Source organism: Lissotriton helveticus, chromosome 5_1, assembly GCF_964261635.1.
Source record: "Lissotriton helveticus chromosome 5_1, aLisHel1.1, whole genome shotgun sequence".
NCBI lineage: Eukaryota > Metazoa > Chordata > Amphibia > Caudata > Salamandridae > Lissotriton > Lissotriton helveticus.
The window spans coordinates 192,022,683-192,045,416 of record NC_136065.1 but is presented as its reverse complement, the minus strand read 5'-3'; the positions used below and the strand labels follow the sequence as shown (position 1 = coordinate 192,045,416).

General features: G+C 44.9%; 1 protein-coding gene across 4 annotated transcripts in view; it reads right to left on the bottom strand.

Moving 5' to 3' along the window:
- ASTN2 (astrotactin 2) overlaps positions 1 to 22,734 on the bottom strand; it is a 2,754,112-nt gene that overhangs the window by 241,939 nt on the left and 2,489,439 nt on the right. For all 4 annotated transcript variants that reach the window (XM_078641978.1, XM_078641979.1, XM_078641981.1 and 1 more), the window contains 2 exons: positions 21,147 to 21,280; positions 8,946 to 9,094 (listed from right to left, as the gene is read on the bottom strand). In XM_078641978.1, the coding sequence (XP_078498104.1) occupies positions 8,946 to 9,094; positions 21,147 to 21,280 (283 nt within the window). The remainder of the gene's footprint in view (positions 1 to 8,945; positions 9,095 to 21,146; positions 21,281 to 22,734) is intronic.

Sequence of the window (22,734 nt, the reverse complement as noted above, 5' to 3'; positions counted from 1 at the left end):
AAAGATACTTTATTTTCTAAACTGATGTGGTGCCCATTTGTGGTGTTATCACTGTGTTACTATGTGTTTTGAGCACAAACACTTTACACATTGCCTTTGGGATAAGCCCGTCTGCTCATGTCAAGCTACCAATGGGTGAGCAGGGGTCATCTAAAGTGTGTATTCCCATTACCCTCACCAAAAGCAAGGGTCCGTACATAGATAAAGGTGCCTACCTCGGCCAACCATATACCCCCAGTTCTAACACGCCCACCTTCGGCTATACCAAGCAAGACACCCTCTCAGCATATGCTGAATGTTAGCATTCGGGGTCTCTAGTTGGCACATGTAGGTACTTGTGACAAATAGGGACTCTGGCCTCTAGTCAGGGTAAGGGGGATACACTCTTTAGATAACCCCTGCTCACCCCCTTGGTAGCTTGGCACGAGCAGACAAGATTATCAAAGGCAATGTGTAAAATATTTGTACCAACACTCACAGTAACACAGTGAAAACACCACAAATGGACTCCACACCAGTTTAGAAAAATAGAAGTATTTAATCTAAACTAAACAAGACCAAAATGACAAAAATCCAACATACACAGTTCAAGGATATGATTTCAAAAGAGTTCTTAAGGTTGCGTTAAAATAATCCACAGTTGCATCACGTTTTAGCCAAATGTACCTTTAGATGCGACAAAAGTTCCAAGGGAAAGCTGCAGCATTGAAAAACAAGTGATGCGTCACTCCTGAGACCCTGGGGAGGCGATGCGACAACCCCGCTGGACGCAGCGGGCGTGCTGTGTTGACTCCGGTCTGTATGGGGAGGGATGCGATACCTTGTATGGATTCCGATGCGCAGGTTTCGTAGGAAGCGTCTTGCAAAGGTATGATGCGACGATCTTCGGGACGGCGACGATCTCAGGTGTGGCGGCGATGTGCAGCGCAGCATCGATCTTCTCCTCTCGCAGCCCCTCAATGTGATGGCTCTGCAACAACTTTCACAGAAACATAATGCGGTCCGCAAGCAAGCGGTGCGACAATCTCACCCAGTGACGACAGGCTCTGAGACGAAACTCGCAGTGATGGTACTCTTCCCGCACCGGAGCGATACTTTCCGCAAGTGAAGGATGCGTCGGTTCTTGCAGCGGCAATAGGCGGTGCAGCGATCTCGATCTTTGCGGTGGTGGGAATTTCCTCGCACTGACGGGGATGCGCTCCTCAAGCGAGCGATGCGCGAAACTTTGCAGACTGTCTTTAGTTTCTTCTTATTCAGCTTCCCAACAACAATTACAACTTCCAGAGGCACCACAACTGGCCCAAGCACTCTAGGAAGGACAGAAATCTCTCAGTAGAGGGGGTGAAGTCCTTTTGTTCCTGGGACTTCTTAACAGGGAGCCAGCTCTACTCAGGTCCTTGGAGATCTCTTCAAGCAAGGGGAAACAGCACAAATCAAAGTCCTTCCCCTCTCCTTGGCAGCAAAGCAACTGCAGGTCAGCCCACAAACACACAGCAGGACAGTCCTTCCTCTTCAGTCTTCCAGCTTTCTCCTTGGCAGAGGTTCCTTCTTGATTCCAGGATGATCTAATTTTCTGTAGTCTGGGGTCCTGTACTTAGACCACAAAAAGTATTTCTTCCCTTTGTGCAGGAGGGCTCTGAGCCCGGTCTGAACCACTTCTGGGTGTTCCTTGAGCACTTTGTTTTCCTGGCATCTCCTTTCCTTTCAGAGAGAGGGGCAGGGTCGTCAGCCGCCCAGCAAGAGGTGGAGCCAGCATTGTGGAAGGCAGGCACAGCCCTATTCAGGCCCAGGTGCTACCCCCTCCCACCACTCTAGATGCAGATGGAGCTATTCAGCCCAGGGATGGCCCACTCAGCCTCTGGGAGCCACCCAGCCCTGTTACTCACAAACCAGACAGTCAATTCACAAATAGGCCAAGGCACACAGAAAGGTCAGACAAGAGAACAGCCACTTTCTAAAAGTGCTGTTCTCAAACACAGGATTTAAAAACCACCTTTCCTAAAAGATGTGTTATTAAATTCTGAGTTCAGGGATACCAGACGTTTATGTCCTATTTTGCTCCTATTGGAAGATATGCAGGTACCCACTGTGCACAGCATTCCTCATTATAGCCTATGGGCAATATAGCCTTACAATAGCAAAAAACGAAAATGGCTGCAATTCACTATAAGAGCATGTCACCTGCACTAGTACATTCTCTACCTTTTACATACACTGCACCCTGCCCAGACATCCATAGGGGTGTCCAATGTGTACAGAAAGGGAAGGGTTAGGCCTGGTCAGTGGGGACACTGGCCAGGTTGACATGGCAGTCCACAGACTGCACACAGGCACTGTGGTGGCAGGCCTGAGACACCATTTTAGGGCTACTCATGTGGGTGGCACAATCAGTGCTGCAGGCCCACTAGTAGTATTTGAATCACCGGCCCTAGCACACTCAGTGCACTTTACTAGTGACTTCTTGGTAATACAAATATGCCAATCATGGATAACCAATTACAATAACAATTTACACAGGGAGCACTTGCACTTTGACACTGATCAGCAGTGGCAAAGTGCCCAAAGCATCTAAACCAGCAAAAACAAAATCCAGCACAGCGTCACAAAATACAGGAGATAGAGAGAAAAAGTCAGGGGAAACCACACCAAAGAAGCCAGGTCTAACACTGACTGTGACGAAGACACTCAGAGGCTACAGCCAGAAAGAGGTGTTAACTTAAAAAAAACTAACTGCAGGACAGGCAAGCCACTGAAATCACATAGCAGGGACAGAAGACTGGACGACTTATTCATAGCATCCTGGAGTTTATTATCAAGGTAGGCCAAAGACTTCTCGGAAGAAGGCTACCCTGCCGGAGAGTTAAAAGACAGACATGGACCTCTTGGAAAGATGCAGACTGTGTTGGGGTTCTTTCCATGTGGTGTGGCACTGCCCAGAGGATGACAACCCTGCTGGGCTGCGTAGGCCAGACATGGCACCTTCAGAAAGATGTCTGTCCTATTGGGGGTCCTTTACCTGAGGCATGGAACTGCGCAGCGGAAGACAACTCTGCTGGAGTGTAAAGGACAGGCATGGCACTACTGGGAAGATGTCCAGTGTGTTAGTGTCCTTTCCCTGAGGCATGACACAGCCCAGAGAATGACAACCCAGCTGGAGTGTACAGGTCAGACATGTCATCCTCAGAAGGATGTCTTCCCTGTTGGGGGCCTTTTACCTGAGGCATGGACCTTCTCAGAGTAAGAGAACCCTGATGGAGTGTAAAGACAGATATGGCACTCCATTAAGCTGGGGGGATTTTACCTGAGTGTTGGTGCTGCCTCAGAGCAAGAAAACCATGCTGGAGTGTACAGGAGAGGCATGGTACTCCCAGAAAAAGGATCGCCCTCCAGAGGGGAAGAGGTGTTTAACCTTTACCATGCTCATGACGAGCTGAGCTCGTCATGAGGCACGGTGCTCCGGTGCTCATGACGAGCTCAGCTCGCCATGAGCCGTGGAACGCTCAGGTGCGGGGAGAATTCCGCTGCTGTGCTGAGCGTTCCACGGGAGCCGGTGCATCTGTGACGAGCTGAGCTCGTCATGAGCACAGGAGCGCCGTGCCTCATGACGGGCTGAGCTCGTCATGAGCATGCGGGCGCTGTGTGTGCCCCCTCCCCCCCAGCACAGCGGGGGAATTACTCCCGCAGCGAAGGGGCTAAAAAACACAATATGCAACTGCTGGGAAGAAGACAACCTTGCTGGAGTGCACAGAAGAGGCATTGCATTCTTGTAAAGAAGCCCTCCTGGTTGGGGTCCTGTAACAGGTATGGGGAGAAAAACCCTGATGCACTGCACAGAATAGGACTGCGACTCTTGGAAAGAAGTACACCCTGATGAGTATCAGATAAAAGGGGTATGGTGATGCTGAGGGGAAGTCTGCAAAAAATCATGATGTGTAGCATACAGGTCACATATTTGTATTTTATGTGGACAACTCAGTGGGATACTGCTTTTGGGGCATAGATCTTTGTGTTCCCTGCAGGCCCCAAGTTATAATCCATGTAATATAGCTCAGTGAGTTATGAACCAGTGTCAAGGAACTGCCACAAAAAGCAAGGCTTTACTGTTGAACTTCACTGTTTCTTTCGCCATCTTTCGTTATTCTAAGGTTGCTCAAAAGGGTCTATTGGATAACAAAAACCTATTAGTAACTGCTATATAAATTGTAATTATTGTAATTACTCCCATAGAAGAGTATATTTGCCCCTTTTAGTCAATGTTTATCGCTTACATACAGCGCTAGAAAAATACAAAACCTGCCACCAAATCATAGTTGATCTCTTAAGCATGTGTGAAGTGCAAGCTGAGTGTCTTTGTTGTTAGCATGGGATTGATATTGGCACCAAGGGTTTACACCTTCAGCAAGCTATCAACCAGTACGAAACTCAAATAAAAGGAGTGATGATTGTCTTTTAAGTGAGGCATTTGTGTTGTGCGTAGCCGGAGCTGAAAATTACAGACCTTCCTCATACCCTGCAGGAGGCTGCCCTGAAAACAAAGCAGGTTCTTCTGAATGTGTCTATGAGCCATCAAACTGCATTGGGACAAAGTCAGTCAGGGCCGGACTGGGGCACTTTTGTCAGCCCAGCCCGGGGGTGGGGGACGGGGAGGGAGGGCATGCGAGAATGAAGCACTGATGCTTTAGGTACTTTGGGCTGATATTGCAGCACAACTGCAAAAACCGGCCCCCAGTAACAAAACCAGCCCCCACCGCTGCAAAACCAGTCCCACCCTTCCAGCCTGGCGGGGAAATGCCTGGTGCAGGTAAGGCCAGCCCGGCCCTTAAGTCAGTATTTTTCCTCAAGAATAGGCCGGATCCCGGATGAAGCTCAACAATAGACGTGGATCTGGGATCTGGAAACATCCTTCTAATTTCCAGTACTGAATAAAGTGCCAGTCAGGTAAATATCTGAGTAATTCAATGCACACTATTTATATGTGTACTAAGAAAAATGTAATAAAATGGCCCCGTCTGAACTTCACTGTAGTTACAAGAAATGCTTCATTTCCAATAGCTGCCTTTTGGGCATCTTAACTGTCATTTAGAAACTAAAGCACATCATGACCAACTTCCACCGTGCAAAATAAATACTTTGAAACATTCCATTAGGGTCTTTTAACAGATTATTAAGAGCCTTGATCTTCCCCACTAAGCAGATCTTGGCCTCTTCCCATTACACCCAGTGGGCACATCGAGCGAACATTCCTTCATAACCCATAAGTATATCAAGACTGGTCATCTTTATGCCCCATTGGCACATCATGGTCAGTAGCCTTTGTAGCCAATATCTGTCAGTTTTGATAAATCTCAGTTTGACATAACCGTGTCCTGTTGGTTCCGTTAGCACGCCTCGCCCATTTCCCATTATGTCCAATAAGCACTTCGTGGTCAATGAATACCATGCTCAGCACATATATGCCAAACGTGATTATGCCATTTTATCATCATTCCTTGCCAAGTTGCCATTATCCCCCTTATCCCGTACAATTGAGGTCAGTTTCCATTATTTCTACTTAGCACACCGTGGGTAAAATTTGGCTTAATGACATTAATCATTGCTAGCTCACGCTCACCCAGCCTGCACATCATGGTGGGCTCAACTTTTGCTCAGTTAGCACATAAGGGGCAGATGCCATTGTACGAAGAGTGTAAATCATGACTATTTTTTATGAGTTAACTTATAATGGCCAATGGCCATTTTTTCAAGTTAGCACACAATTTCCAACAACAATTAAACTTGCTTACCACTTCCTTGGTAGCTTCTACCAATATGCCACTTTAGCATACCCCAGGCAATTTCCAGTATACTCAGCATATAAGGAACAGTTGTAATTATGCCCACTTAGTACTTGGGATCAGTTGTCTTAATGACCAGGTGGATAGGATGTGCTGATAGGGCAATAATGACAACTAGTCCTGATATGCTAACTGGATTGAACAGCAGGGAATGGGATGGCATACCTCTGTGGTAACAAGACTGGGAGATCCAAAGACAACTGGCTTGTACACAGAATTAGAAGTCAATGAGGTAGCTGGATATGTTTCTATTACAGCCGAGAAGGTACTTCGAGAACAGGGTCAACATGGGAGTCAGACATGAAGCTTGCAGAAACACTGTGAACGCCATTGTACACTTGGAGAGATTGGGTTGTTGTTTTATGGGGGATGAGTCCTTCTGAAGCAACAGCCTCACTCCTTGTAAGGGTGAACCACAAAGAGACCCTACATTAGCCTGTGCTTAACCCTCTGGTAGCTTGGCACAAAAGCAGTCAGGCTTAATTTAGGCACAACGTAAAGTATTTATGCAGCACTAGAACAGTAATAAAGACATGGTACAAGAAACATCCCACAATATTTTAGAAAAATAGAGGAAAACTTAATAAATTGACACCAAAACAACAAAAATCCAATCAGTGTTTTAAGGGTTTACTTAAGAGGGTGACACAATAGGTACTGCAGGCCTACTAGTAGCATTTAATTTAGCGGCCCTGAGTATATGGTATACCACTTTATTCTGGACTTCTAAGTAGATTAAATATGTCAATCAGGTGTAAGCTAATTTTGTCATGTTTTAGGGAGTGAGAAAAAGCACTTTAGCATTTGTTAGCCGTGGTAAAGTGCACAGTCTTATGTGAAGTCAGCAAAGCAGAAGGGGAGAAGGCAAATGGGGAAGACCACCCTAAGGTTGACAGGTCTAACATGATAACCCAGTGAGACAAAGTTTCAGTATGCAACATTTCTGCTCTGTATCAATGATAGACACTAAGAGTCAGGTGAGGAGACGGCTAAACTGACACTCAGAGGAACCAATAAGCAAGCAGGCAACTGGAGAAGGAGGAACATGACATCAGTCATAGTGACATACCACAAGGAAATACCAACAAGTATTAGTGGGGATACACATACAAGGTTTGGTGTTACAGCTCTTATCCCCGGCTGTTTTGAGTCTGCCATAATTCAGGTAAAAGAGTCAAGAGTTTGAGATGGTGTGTGTAATAGCTGATGGGGGAACTGGGCAAATAATCATTCTAATCACATATGGTTCTTTCGGAATTGTTTCAACATCATCTATGCTTTTACCTGTTAGGAGAGGTCACACAAAGAACCTCGGTCAGACATATTATTTACACATATTAATTTGAATTACATAATCACCACCAGACTCATCATTTCCTTTTACAATATGAGTGAATATGTGAATCTCATTGATGAACTTGTTCTTTTTTAACTGCAGCACTGTTTTTTGACCTGCACGAGCTCCTCCTTTGCCATCATTGGATCTGCACACCCTGTTTCAATTTTGATATACTACTATTAGAAAGACTTTTTGGAATCAAGTAGACAATATATTTGGAAAAGAAATTATGAGGTTGGTGGTTATTATGAAAAGCAAATTAATATGTGTAATTAATATCTGCGAGTAAGGTTCACTGCGTGACTTCCCATAAAAGTAAAAAAATAGATGTTGTGGAAATAATTACAACAGAGCCACATGTGATTGTACTGATAGTGTGAGATGGTAGCAGTTCTCAAATTCAGCTGTGATGCAAGGAAGGTATTTTCCATAGGTTGACAATAGAAACGCAGCCCTGCTACCAGGACTTTCTGTTATGGTGAGAAGGATTTGGAGGTGTTTACCAGAGATCTTCATGCTTATGCATTTCATATTTCATCCCAGATATCAACATCTAAATCTTCTACTTCAGCTAGCCCTAGAGACATAATCCTAAGGTCAGAATCACATAGTGCATCTCAAAGACACTATTCAGTGGAGGATTCCAAAGCAAGAATTCAGGGACTGATCTCATCAGCATGAGTCAGGGTTAAATAGGGCTTAATCAGCTCTGATCCTAGGACCAGGATCCTCTAATTCACACATGAGCAGATATATCCCAGGGGCAAGGTCCAATGGCTGATTCAATGGACAGAACAAAGGAAAATGTGTGAGTGTGTGTTGCATACTCAAGGTCGAATTCCTGACAGCAGGGGAGATAAGCCAAGTTCCAAAGCATGAGCCAGGGCTTTAAGGTATATTTAGTACAACTAGGATTTGCTGACTGGGTACTGATTGTTGGGAGCAGGCTAGACTGTTTTGGGAGATGTCCATCTTTGATTGACACTATGGGGACATTGGTGTTTGGGCACTCAAATTCTGTGCATACTACTAGCCCTGGAAGATGGAGACAGTCTCCCTTTCATGGGTTGTGTGAAGCATATCTTACCAGGCAAACCAGATAGTTAGCGTCCTATCCCAAGTCTTGTGGTACCTTGCGTTTTGAACAACAATTGAAGATAACGCAAATTCTTTATTTTTTTAATGGTCTCCAGTTTGTTTTGTGTTCCGTACTTATTGATTATCTTTGAATCATTTTTCATTTTCAGAAACTGTGCAGAATAAATAGACAAATGGGACAGGAACTCAGAGGTCTTGGGAGGAAGTCAAGGTGATGGCCTTGGGTGCACTTTCCTTAAGTCATTGAGAATGAACGATGCACGACATAACATGATTTATACGATATGGTAGTAGAGGTATAGAAAAGCCGTTTATACCACCTTTGGTACGACACTGGTGGGAAAGGTGCTAGCCTTGTAATTCTAGGAAGCCTTCAAACCCAGGGTGCATGACGAAGAGTGGAAGAAAAAAACCAAAGAGGGTGGCAAGTAGAAGAAGGAGTCAGGTGGAAGTGGATTCCAAATGGTACACAAGAAGAATAGTGAAGGGGAGGCAGGGTGCAGTTTCATATTTTTGGGGAAACGGGGAGCAGAACAGACATTTGAGGTATAGGGGATCATTACAAAAACTGCTTGGGTACACAAACCAAAACCAACCTGGTGGCATCTTCTGACACGACACCCACCCAGTGAAGCTTTGAGGAAATGTTTATTTGATTCAACTAAAGCACATACCTGTATATAAATCTGTGTCCGAGTACTGATCCACTTTCTTATGATGAAGGATGTAATCAGAGACCTTGGTCCCAATTGATGGCTGCACATCCATCCACTCCAAAGCAACCACCGAGCTGGAGGGTTCTACAGTGGGAGACAGGCTGAAGCTAGGAAACAAAGAAGAGAGAGAACGCCTGTTACTGGAGAACCTGAAGCAGAAAGGAATGCTTATTTCTATTGGAGTTTTGCCTGTATTAGTCCTTGATATACTGACATAATTACCCCTTGGTTGGAAATATTCTAAACATTATATAGATAAGCAGAGAACTGAAGAGAGAGACTGCTGGCTACCTAGTGGAGGACATCTCTATGCTTAGAGAGAGATTGACCCCAGCAAGATGGGTGTGACTCTTTGCTGGAAAGAGAAGACAGAAGGGTGACAGGATATCTCCGAATGCATTATACAGTGGGACAAACAGACCATGTGATGAGTAGTGGGAAAGCTGAACCCTGATCAACTCTATTCTGGGAGAATGCTAGATCATGGGGAGAGTCTATTGTGAGTGTGATGGGCTAGCACTGGACATATTTATATCTGAAGATAGACTGAATTAGAGGAAAGAAGATTTTGTAATTCTAACACCAGAAACTGTGTGTTAGGCTGGCTCAGGGAGACTGGTCCAGGACCAGTGTGTGACAGATGAGTACTAGGAAGCTAGGAGGAGCAATGACATGAAGCAAGAGTGTGACAGGCCAGCACTGAACACCTTTATGCCAGAGGAAGAAGTGACCCAGGGAAATGTCTGAGAGACTATCACTGAATTACTCTGTGAGTGTATAGAGATGTCCATAATGTAAACCTATCTAGGAAGCAATGGAGAACTGTGTGTGCAGGTAGACAGGGCTAGGGACGAGTGAAGATGGGGTACGGAAACGGATCATAGGCGGTGATGACTCCTAGACATGCAGAAATACAAGGGCTGGCATTGGATGATAAGCGATTCCTTGAAGAGATGCATGTGCCTCTTTATCTCCCCTCTGAATTACCGACGCAATAAGCAGTACTTAATTTGTAAAAAAATAAGAGTCAGGGATCTAGTCGGGAGGCCACTGCAGCTCGCACCACACATTGCCCTTGCTATGCTGCCAATGGCAGTAACAACACAACTACTAATCGTCACACTCCTACATGTGTGATAATTCTGACTACTTCAGGCCCCAAAGCTATAAGAACAGCTTGGGCAGCGATAATTAACTGTTGCTGTGACCATCTCTAAATTAGACTGCATCGCCACCTTGTGGCGGACTGTCACAAGCACCGGTGTAGACAATTCAGTTCCGGTGCTGCCGAGCACCGGAAACCACTGGCTCAAATTAAGCGATAAGGCGCACGAGATCTGTGAAGAATATTGTCTCCGAGGCATGGAGATTAAGAGCATTTTTATCCCGGTCTTGTCTTTTTGCATTTTGGCAATGATGGCAGCCGCAGTAACAGCAGTGGGGCCGAGTAAGGGGAAAATTAAATAAATAATGAATCACCCCCACCCCCCCCCCCCACCCCCGCACCGTCCCTCGAAATCTACCTTTACACGGCCCCACCGCCCCACAGCTGTTGCCTGCACGGACCGAGGTTGAATTGTGGTAACAGCAAGGTAGTTGATGCAATAGGCTTAGAAGAGGGTGTGGGCTATGAGGGCGAGCCGGGGAATGTTGAAGAAGGCTGGGATGAGTTGCTTGTATTTCTTGAGCCTGTAGAAGTCTGACTGCTACAGAGAGACCAGTGAAGAGTTGGGAATACCTTCGAGACATGCATTGCCTCCATCCATGTGGCACATGAATCTGGTACATGGGGTTTCAGACTATTATGTGTATGACCTTTGGCCCTTTCCACTTGGTAGTGTGATATAATATGGGTTTTAGTAGTGTATCTTATGTTATGAAAGTTTACAGGTTCATCGTGTGCTATATGCGCTCATAATTCTCCTATTTGTGCTTTTATTGGTACTAATGCTGTTGTAATAAAGTGTATAAGCCACTTTGGAAAACAGGATTCTCATTGCTAGCACGGCTGTCTCATAGTGTGACTCCCATGACGTATTCTCACAGGCATCTTGGGAAATAAGCGGTGCCTATTCACACTTTCTCTACTAACTGCAAATAGTTTAGAGAGACAGTGCTCTGGCTAGCAGCCAGAGAGAGGAATACTCTCCTGGGAGACAATTTGATAGACAAAAGTGTGATTTGCCTATGGACTTAGATTATTGACAGCTGAAGGAAGGTGCGAGGGTCTAGGGTACATTTCTACAAAACAGAAGAAAATGATGTAGGAATTTGTTAGATAACCTTTATGAGAGAGTAGGTATTTTCTTTGCATTCAGTTTCTTATTATTCATATTTTCTAAGGCTTTAATAATCATCAAGTAAATGCTTGCCATTTTTATACACCAGCGAAGTGCATTCCAAAGATTTTTAGAAACGTGGGGGAATATTTGCGAGAGCTGTGCGTCATGCTTGCACAACGCAAAGCGGTAGCTGCGTGACGCAAACCTCTAATTAATATTCATGAAGCCACACATAGCCACTTTGCATGGCTCTGAGTGGCTTAAAAAATATGGAGAAAGGCAATGCAGCGCCTTCGTAGGTGTTCCAACAAAACTCCTGTGGTTTTTAAAGCATTCTCAGATTTACAAGGACTTATAAACCCGGGAATGGGCCAAAAACATATGCCTTCCCAGGAGAAACATAACGAGGAGAAATATCTTTATTTCTCCTCGTTTTTTCTTCTTTCTATGTGTGCTGCAGCTCACATAGAAGGATGGAAAAGTCACTCAGGATTGTTTTTGTGCAGGGAGGTGCCCCTTCCTGCACAAAAACAATCTTGCATGCAACAAAGGCACACTTGCACCACTCTGCAAGGGTGCCTGCATGGACCCCATGCTCCCAAAACTGCACCAGTGTAAGGAAAAAGGACAGAAATGTGCTTTATTATATAAATATGGCCCATTCTTAACCTTTTCCCTGTGACGCAGGGCAGTGCAGTAAGGTGACTTGTTTTTCTGCTCTGCGCAACAAATTCCATAAATATGGCCTATGATTCTTGCGTTGCTTGACTTCTCTGAACCAAGTTGGGGGGGGGGCAAAATATATGCTGATAGAGTTTCTGGTAAGTATGAGAGGTCACCATACCAATAATTACCTGAGAAACAGGTCACTGTCTGTCAGTTAGTTAGTTCCTACATTGAATAATTAATTAAAATCATTACAAGGTGTGTACAAACACTTAAATGCAAATCAGGTTTTATCTGATGGGAATAAAAACAGTAAAAGTTGCAAGTTCATTGGCAAAGCCAAGGCTGAAACCAGATCATTGGTGTGCTAAAGTGGCAAGGCTGTCCAAAAGGTACATATAGTGCGTATTGTCTTAATGCAAAAGTAGATACAATCAGTTTTTATTGAGTCCCGTGAAAGTTTAAGAGTTATGGATAATACCTGAGGATAAATGTCTTCTCAGACCTGAGCAAGGTAGTTCAAATGTGCAAAACAGTTCTTAAAGTGCATGCGATCTAGAAGCCACAAAGCAAATTGTTGGCTAATCAGTCTAATCAACCTCCCAGCCATGATTTGTTTTAAACATGTCTTTCCAATTGCACACCGAAGGTATGACTTTGGCCTCAGATAGGGCTGTTAATGGGTGTCATAAGAAGTGGCCACTGCTGCAAGTATCAGAGTACTCTTTGATTTAAATTTTGACAAATCAGATAACATTTACTTTGTTTTATCTGCCTTTTGATGATTATTTTCAGGGCTGAATGTGTAAGCAATGTATTGATTAGCACTAACAGATCTATTTGAAGTGAGTCCACTAATTTGTTTAAATAATTCAACCAAGGGTTCAACTTTAGGATGAAGATCTGTTGGAGGATTGATTTCAAGGTGTTTGGTGGTGCCTTAATTATCCTATACTGGTATTTTAGGAAAGCACCCATGTTAGACCACATTTGAACCTCCAAACCTAGTTCTAATCTGATCATGTAACCTCTTGTTTGGTTTGGAGTCTAAAAATTCTCTTGTATGCTAGGAGTTGTACTTTGTCAAGTGTTTTGGTGAGATTGCCCGGAAAGACCTCGTGGCCATAGTTAATTGCTGGTAAAAGGGAGGCTGGAGAACCCATCTAATTGGTGTTGTGGATGGGCTCTCTAAGATTGTGTTAAATTGGCTTAATCTCGTGATGATCAGTGCTGACTTCGTTTTAAGGTGGCCCAAGTGAGTTTTGGTTCCTCCCTTTGCTGTCAGCCACACACCCAGATAATTGTAGGTGGTTGTCCATTGGACTTTTAGGGTACCCAGACTCCAAACAATATTTGCTTACCTCTTACTTTGTTCGAAGACAACCACGTTTGTCTTCGCCTCTTTGACAATCATTTTTTTTACTTCATTATATATGTGAAGCTCGCTTAGGGATTTTTAAATACCCACTTGCAAGTGGTCCAGTAACACTATATCATCAGCATATTGTATTAGTGTAATTTTAGATGCTCAAATTTTTGGAGGAATCAGATTTGCATGTTTTAAGGCCAAAAGCATGTCAGCTGTATACAAATTAAATAAAACGGGGCTGGACACACCCTTGCTTTAATTCGGTATTTTCCCTGTCATGACTGTTTCAGAAAGCCTAATCTTCACACAAGTCGAGGTGTATTGGGCTGTGAGACCTCTGTCTGTTATCACCACACTGCAGACCTCTCATCATTGGTTACAAAATCTTCTTCTCATAGGAATAGCTTACCCTTTAGAGAAGAGGGATATGATACCAGGTGATCTGGCCTTTTATTTGGCAAGGGGGTTCGGGAAAGACTGGTCACTGTCAAAGGTGGAGGCAAACAGTCTGGTGTCCCTGGGTAGTTGTGGATGATGCCAGCTAGATCCCTGTATGTCACCTATTCTTGGACTTTTAGTTTTGTTAGGCATGCTGATTAATAGCCATTTATTTTTGCTTAATTTTTGCTTGTGGTAGTTGCTGGACATTTATGCTTGAATGAGGGAGAGGCAGCCTCCGGGACAGTGGATGACTTTGATGGCTGAGAACTTCATGAAGAGATCTGAGGATAGATTTACTAAAGTTTTGCCCGGAAGCGAAGATGCTGTTCAACATAACACAACATAACACAAAATGCAACAGTAAATTACCATACATTATAACAGCCTGCAAGCGCAGTGCAATATTGTGTGGCACCGCACAAGTACCCTTGCAAGTGTTAGCAAACCTTCTAATGGCATATTTTGATATTGTGGTTGTCTAGTTGACTAAAAGTGACACCATGCAGAGGTTAAAGATGTCAAGGGAAAGTATGCATCGGTATGGACACCAGCAGTGAAGGAGCATCACTGATACGCGGAGATACTTTTCTTGACTGCCCTGTCCATATTGGCAATGTAAGGAATGGTAACTAAAGCACAGAGGGCCCGATTCACAAAAATAATCTGAGACAAAATCCTAACTTTACGACTTTCGGTATTCACAAAATGCATTTAGGAGTACTAAAGTTAGGAATCCTAACTTTAGTACTCCTAAATGTTCTTTGTGAATAACAAAAGTCGTAAAGTTAGAATTTTGTCTCAGATTACTTTTGTGAATCGGGCCCAGAGTCATTAAACCCCAAATATTGTGACAGTATATTGAGCATTATGTAACAATCAACTTATCGAAAGATGCAGACAGATTGGAAAGGATAAGGGGACAGATCATTCTTGTTATCCGTTCGTAGAGTATCATGTATGTATGTCTTGTGTATTGTCAGCATCTATGCTACAACTGTCTATAGATTGAATGGTAGTCATAAGTTGTCAAGGTTAAAAAGTTATGTTTTCGTGGAGGGGTACATCAGGGAAGAATCTTGGGAAGTGAGACACTGATTCTATAAAGGATGGGTATGTATCATTCTTAAGTGAATTTAAACATTTTTGAGGAGAACAAGTCCTCTTCAAATGAAGTGACCTTCAGTTCTGTGATGATGTCAACTAGAGCTGAGAAAGAGAAGGGAACTGGGCCTTGTTGATATTTTGTTGGGTGGAATGGAGCATGGTAATAGTCACTTTGAAGTTCAGATCTAATTTTCTTGATCTTATTTACGAGTACATTATGTTTAGTATTGTGTTTTGCTGTGGTGTGGATTATGGGTGACCCTGAAGGATCACTGGCAAATGTCAGGCTCTAAAGACTGATTTGCGTTTATGTCATGCTTCTTACATGGTAATTTTGTAGCAGGTTGCTTTGTTTGTAATGCAGACTTTCCTGTGGGTACCTTATAGAGCTGTCAAATGTGTGTGTTTTTCCTGTAAACTAGGTTCGCCTATTTCTTCTTACCAGACAATAAACATTTTGCTTCCATTGGTAAAAAGAATTAGTATCTGCGTGTTGATAACTTTGCTTGTTCATGTTCATCCCTACAGGCTCTTAGTGGTTGGACAGATTCATCCACATTGACTTACTGTAGGGCGTTGGGAGTGTTTAGGAGGAAACTGCCACGTATAAAGAATTGGGTGCTGGATGCTAGAGAGATAGAATCATCTTCAAAAACATTGATGTGGAAGTTTCTGAAGGAACAGAATTCTTGAGTTGTAGGTTTTTCCTTGCTGTGGTGTGTAGGTAGTGTGTGATGAATGGAAATTGAAAATTGATCTGGCCAGTCTAAGGGCACCTGGCATTGGCATTTGTGTGGGATGGACTGTTAGTCAACCGGGTCATTCATGCTGCTTTTAGTAGGTTCGATTGATGATAAATAGTTAGATGTTTCCTTTTTTCCAGCTGATTGAAGCCAGTTTTCTTTACCTTCTTGGCCCCCACTTCCTGAAGATTGAAGTCCATTAGAAAGAAGATGCCGCAGGAAGGAGTTTTGAAGTGATATTCATGAGTTCTTCCATGAATCGCTTGTTGGTCTACATAATCATTAGATGGAAGTTGGCATTCTGGGAGGTGAAGAGGAAGCATGAGGGACAGGCGAGAAGCGCAAATGAGGGGAGATGTATTGTTTGCTGTAAAGTATATGTATAGCGGTTTCTTGAATTACTTCAAGGCTTGCTTTGATTTTATCAGTGCAGTTGATGGTGTTGTACAGTGCAGTCTAAGGTAGTAAGACATTCAAGGATATGTGTGGACTGTGGGGTGAGCCATGTTTCTTTGAGGAATGTGCACTGAGATTATGCATGAAGATAATTTGTGCGGTGCCCACTTACCGGCATGCTACATAGTGGGCACTGATGATCATGAAACATAGTGTTTCCTGTGCCAGCACATTTTGTGCCATGAGTGGGTAAGACGAGTAAAAGTAAAGTGTGTGTTTGGTAAGAGTCAGAAGTAATGCTTCTGTATGATTAGGCACATTGTGTCTGCTTAATATAGGTGTGACTCAAAGAGGCTTTGGCTGGGGAAAATGCACATTTCTCTTGTTTTCATTCACTTGTGTCCATAGATGTCCTAGTGAGGACAACAAGGCTTCGAAGAGAAGAACGTTTGGTGGCAGGAAGAGTGTGTGGGTCTCATGGCAGATCAAAGAAGAGCTTGGGGAAGTTACTTGACCGCAATCTGCTACCACTGTATGCTGATTGCCCTGAGATGAGTTTTCAGCATCTTTTGAGCCTCATCTGATAGTGGAAAGAGTATGGGGGACACTGACTAGATGGTCTGGGCTGAGCCCAGTGTGTCACATGACATTAGCAAGCTCTGCTACCACTAGATCTATGGCATTCTTTGGCAAATGTTCAGCTCATTTAGAGTTGCTGGTTATGGAAGGAAATTGTGTTGGTCCTTAATTGGCTGGTTGCTGCAGCATTTCTGGAAGATTATGTGTTATTAGGATGCTCATCTTTCACTTGCTATGTGATTATATCTCCTATTTTAGTAGACAAATCAAAATATCCATAGAAAATATATATCTGAAAGGCATACTCTAACCAGCTCTGACATGAGAGACAGACTAGCCCATTTTTAGACAGGATTGTGAGCACCTAGGAAAACTAACTAACTCTTGACAGCTTTATGCTGCGATGCATTAGAAACATGGGAAGAGTGGAATAGAGAACCGATAAAAAGTACATTTGCGATTAAATGTCAATTGGGACTAAGACGAAAAAGATAAGATGGTAAGTACCTAGCCCTGGAAACTGCTACTCTGGTTGATGGCTAAACAAAGAGCTAGGGACATACTAGCATTTCACAGCTTAGGGTTGGGAACCCTAGGGAGAGAGTATTTACTTAGACAAATAGCGAGAGAAGAGACAGACAGGAAAAAGCCACAGAGCAGAGAGGGAGTTGGACAAGCTATGAGAGATATTTGAAAGAATGCACACTAGCCTTATTGAGATGAAGAGGAGAGAGAAAAACCTAACACATGAAAACTTTGTAGGGAACTGTATTCTGACAATCAGAAATACCTCATAAAATAGAGGATACAGTATACAGCTTGAGACGTTGTTTGGTGGTTGCCAGATTGGTCTTATAGTTATGTTATGTTATGTTATGTTATAGGGGGTGCTTCTATAGCGCACGGCTACTCCGAAGAGTGTCCGGGCGCTGTCGGAGCCTCACAGGTCCAGAGTGAAGAAAAGGAAAAGAAGAGGGCGAGTGAGCAGAGCGTGGCTAAGAAGGGGCGGTCTTATTGTGTAAAAAGCACAGTTTTCAGATCTTTTCTGAAGGCCAGCAGATTAGGGCTAGATCTGAGAGAGAGAGGGAGGTCATTCCACAGTTGGGGGGCAAGATGTTTGAAAGAACGGCCCCCACAGCGTGCCCGACGGATCAAAGGTGTGACTGCCCTGGCCTGGGTTGAAGAGCGCAGGGATCTAGCTGGGAGATAGAAGCTGATCCATTTCTGAAGATAGCGGGCACCTATGCCGTGAAGGGCCTTGAAGGCAATGGTCAGGGCCTTGAAAGTGATCCGCTTCTTTATGGGCAGCCAGTGAAGGGTTCTGAGGAGCTCACTGGCCCTGGCTCTCCTAGTAAGGCCAAAGATGGCACGGGCCGCAGAGTTCTGCACCACCTGGAGACGCGATAGAAGATGTTCCGGCAGTCCTAGGTACAGAACATTGGAGTAGTCCAGGCGTAAGCCGATCAGGGCCTGTACTGTGATCTTTCTATGCTCCAAGGATAGGAACGGCAAGAACTTCCTCAGCATCTTCAAGATCGCAAAGCATCTGCCGGCCAGGCCCGAAACGTGGCCCCTAAAGGAGAGGCAGTTGTCGATCTGAATGCCCAGGTTTTTTGCAGACCCAGAGTCACTGTCAGGAGGGGACATGGCGGAAGGCCACCATTCTTTCCATCTGGGATCTGCGGGGCAGCCGAAGAAAAGCACTTCGGACTTATCGGAGTTACATTTGAGGCTGTGGCGATTGAGCCAGTCGAACACAGCCCCCAGGCAGCCCTGAATAACTACTCCATCAAAGTCCTGGCCTCTGTCACAGGTGAACAGGAGTTGCGTGTCATCGGCGTACGACACTATCTGGGCCCCAAAAGGGGTCTGGGCCGCCAGAGGGGTCATATAAATGTTGAAGAGCGAAGGGCTCAAAATTGAGCCCTGCGGCACTCCGACCTCCAAAGGTGGCATCGCGGCAGAAAAAGGTGGGGCCCAGATAGTTTGCTGGCGGTTGGAGAGGAACGATCTCAACCAGCTAAACACCGTCCCCCTTAGACCCACCTCCCAGAGTCTAGATAGGAGGCGGTCGTGGGGGACGGTGTCGAAAGCAGCAGAGAGGTCGAGCATCACCAGCAGAGTTTTTCCACCCCTGTCCAAGGTTTCTTTGATCACTTCGGTGACCTCAAGCAGAGCTGTTTCGGTGCTCAGATTAGAGCGGAAACCAGACTGAGATTTATGTAGGATGTTGTTTGCCTCTAGAAAGTGGGACAGGGTGGTATGAACGTGTTTCTCAGCCACTTTCGCGAGAGCCGGTAAAAGGGAGATGGGTCTGTAGTTGGCATGGGATACAGGGTTCAGGTTGGCTTTCTTAAGCAGAGGCAAAATGAGGGCCTGTTTCCATGACTGAGGGACTACACCTGTGTTGAGCGAAAGGTTAAGAATGGGGTTGATAAGGTGGTTAAGGGTAGGGGCCATTTGAGCGAGAAATTTAGCAGGGCACGGGTCAAGAGGTGAGCCGGATTTTAATTTAGAGAGCAGGTCTAAAGAGGACTGGAGGGACAGTGAAGGAAAATTGCACAAGGAGGGAGCTGTCGAGGTCTGGGAGGAATCAAGAGACCAAGAGATGGAAGAGTTGTTAATGTTAGCGGTCCCAAAGGAGGTCTGGATAGTGCTAATTTTGCTGGCAAAAAAGTCAGCTAGTTCGGAGATCCAGGACTCTGAGTGTGAAATTTTGGGAGTGGACCAGGGAGGGGAGATAAAATCCTTGACTATCCTGAAGATTTCTTTACAGGAATTGGAGGCGTCATCTATTCTGCCAGCCAAATAGGCCTTTTTGCTGGCGGTGATGTCGTGATGGTAATCTCTCGTAATTGCCCTGTAGGTTTCCTTGGAGCTGGCGTCATAGTGTTTGCGCCAAATCCTTTCGGTTTTTTTACATTGCCGTCGTTTGATGGCAAGTGCTGAGGAAAACCAAGGGGCAGAGGATTTCACAGAAAGTGACCTTGGAGGTAGGGGGGGGAGCAAGGTCGGCGAGTCGTTGGGTCCGCCAACCCTGCAAGAGATCAAGATCCGTTTCCAGGGAGCCTGATAACAGGCATGGGTGGGTCTCTAAGGCCTTCGACAACATAGCTGGGGAGACTCGATGGAAAGCTCTGGAGGGGAGCGCTTTGCGCCACTGTCCGCCATCAATGCTCTTTTTCTTAAGAGGAATCTCAAATTCCGCTAAGAAATGGTCTGACCACAGGACCGGAGCGAGGGAGGTCAGGACAACAGGAACGGTAGAAAAGATTTGGTCTAATGTATGTCCTTTACAGTGAGTAGAGGACCGAAGGTGAGGAAGAAACCCTAAGGATGAGACAATATCATTGAGCTTAATACTGTCTGAGTCGGCCCCCTTGTCCATGTGAATGTTGAAATCGCCCAGGAGCAGACAGTGGTTGGACCTGAGGCATAGTGTAGAAATCAGGGAGTGGAGTTCTTCAAAAAAGGTGCCCGTGGGGCCAGGGGGCCTATATACCAACAACCCAATGCATGCTTGCTGAGGAGATAGGGAGAGGGAAAAGGCAAGAACTTCACAACCCGTGATGTTATCAGAGGGAAGAATAGAGCAAGTGATGCGCCTGTCAATGACCAGGGCAACACCGCCTCCCTTCCCACTGGCTCTGTCTTTCCTATAGATAACATGGCTGGGGGGATGGCAGTAGCGATATCAGGTCCTGCTCCCTCGCCCAGCCACGTTTCTGTCAGAAACAGACAGTCGGCTCTGGAGTCTATCAATAAATTGTAGACATCAAGTGCATGCTTGCTTAAGGATCTAGTGTTGAGCAGAAGGCAGCTCGTGCTGTTGGAGGGAGGGTTGAGAGAGGCGATGCGACCCTGGCCAGGTTGCCAGCCACAGGCCGAACACCTATAGTGCAAAAGATATACAAGTAAAAGCCTGTCTTGTTAGGTCTATGGTAGGAGGCATCCTGATTAAATGTAAAAAATGTAAATTGATACTTGTATAGCGCACTACTCACCCGCAAGGGTCTCAAGGCGCTTGTACGAATAACGCTGTGGAACGCATCCTGGCTTTCCCTGTGAGGTGTCCACTCCTGGGCACCCCCAAGGTGGAGGCCAGGCATCCTTAGCGTTGTGGGGGCCATTGTGGAGATTAAGCAAGCTATTGCCCAGAGTTGCAGAGTGGGACTCCATGATTGGAATAGGCACCGAGGCGAGAATTATCAGGTCTGTGGATTTTTTGAGCCCAAGACCCGCCGAGGCGGGGAATTGAACCCTGGTCCCGGGCTAGACCTCTGCATCAGGGTCTGCCGCTCTAACCATTGAGCCACGCTTCTCCACTAATCCTGTGTTTAGACCACAGTGAAAGCATGGATATTGAGGAGTGTTTTATGGAGTAAGAGAAAGCGTAAACCTAACACTGAACTACTGTGTACTCGAGGCATTGGGAGTGTTTAGTGTGAGCCACTGAGAGAAGAAGAAACAGACAGTAGTATGGCAATGGGGCGCTGTAAAAAACTTTTCTTATATGCCAAGGTTGCGCTAATTTTCCAATTTTCAGTCAGAAGCAGAGGAAGTCTGATCAGGTACATACCTAGGCTGAGGAAGAGGGCTGCAGTTTGGAAGTCCACTCTCATCGAAGGCACTTAGATCACACCTGCACCAGTCTTCAATGACGTCTCCTTTTCCAGAGCACCAATACAGACTCATTGTAGCACTGCGCAATGCCTAAGACACAAGACACAAGGCAGAAACAGTCGATCAATGAACTTATTAGATATGAGTTCTACGCCTAGGCAATCAATGGCTTCTCTACAAGGGAGTTACTAAATTCAATATCCATAACTCCAAAAAAAAACTTCTTTTACCGTCAGGCCTATTGGAACTCCCCAATCCCAAATCAAGCCACGAAAAGCTATAATATCGGCACTCATATTCTTCACCTATGGTTCATAGGTAACAATATCACATGGGGAATCATAGCTGCAAGTTTCTCATTCAATAGATAACTAAAATTATCTGAGAGTAAATCCACGTTATTCACATAGTTAATAATGCACAAAAATATAAAAGCACAATAACTTTGAAAAAAGTGCATGCATTGAGTGGCATATTGAGTGGCATTAGTTGACCTTCCTAGATACTGGAGATCTCGGAGGGACGTGTGATGTGAACACATTTTTTTAATCCAGTGAAATTGTACTGTTGTTTAGCCTGGCAAATTCCGTTTCCCATGCAGGAAAGGGTAGGATCCAAATGTTAAGCCTGCAACGCCTGGAATCGTTTGTGTGCTCCCATTCCAGATTCACCCTCTCTGTTGCTAGGGAAGGTCGCAGTTTTACCAGGAATCGGTTGAATGTAAGTCTTCCTCGTGTTCTGGAAGCAGTTCAGGAGAAAGGATGTGCACCTGAGTTAACATGCCAAGGTCACCCCTTCAAAGGTCAAACACAGAGATCAGGCCTCAAAGGATAAACCAGCTGAACTGATACAAAACGAAGTAACAGAAAATTAAAACAAGATTCTAATAACCCATCGCACTTATACGCTCAAGGAAGAGAATCACAGGAAAAAGCCTAAGGGTTTTTGGACGGCAGGCAAAATAGTGCTGTGCCGTTTGAGCAATCCCTGTTCCCTGATAAAATTGTATTTTTTGCATAACTTTTCTTGTAGTATGCTGCTACCCAATTGTGACTCTGTATGGCTGTTTCCTTACCTCAATTTATGGAAATGCAGGCCCTAGCCCGAAGATTTCTTGCTCCGAAGATTTCTTGCTCCACTCTTTCTCTTGAGACACTACTGAGTCCCCTGCCTCTATTTGCACAACTGCTACAATAAATCCACCCTGGACTTGGTCCTAATTCTCCCCCCCCCCCCCCAACAATCATAGAAATGAACCTACACCTGAACAAGCTTACAGGGCCTGTACGTTGATATAAACAATGCTATTCAAAGTACACTGTCGCCTCGATTTAAAAATAAAAATGAAATTATTAAAAAAATAATATACATGAAAAATACTAAGATTTGGGAACCTCTTGCAGTGGTGTACCGTGGGGGGTGGGCACGGGGCGGTTGCCCTGGGAGCAAATTGTGCGGCACAGTACTTGCCGCGCCCCGGACCCTGGCAATCCACCCTGCGCCGCTGATCTCTGGTGATATTCTTTCTCTGTAACTAACAAACA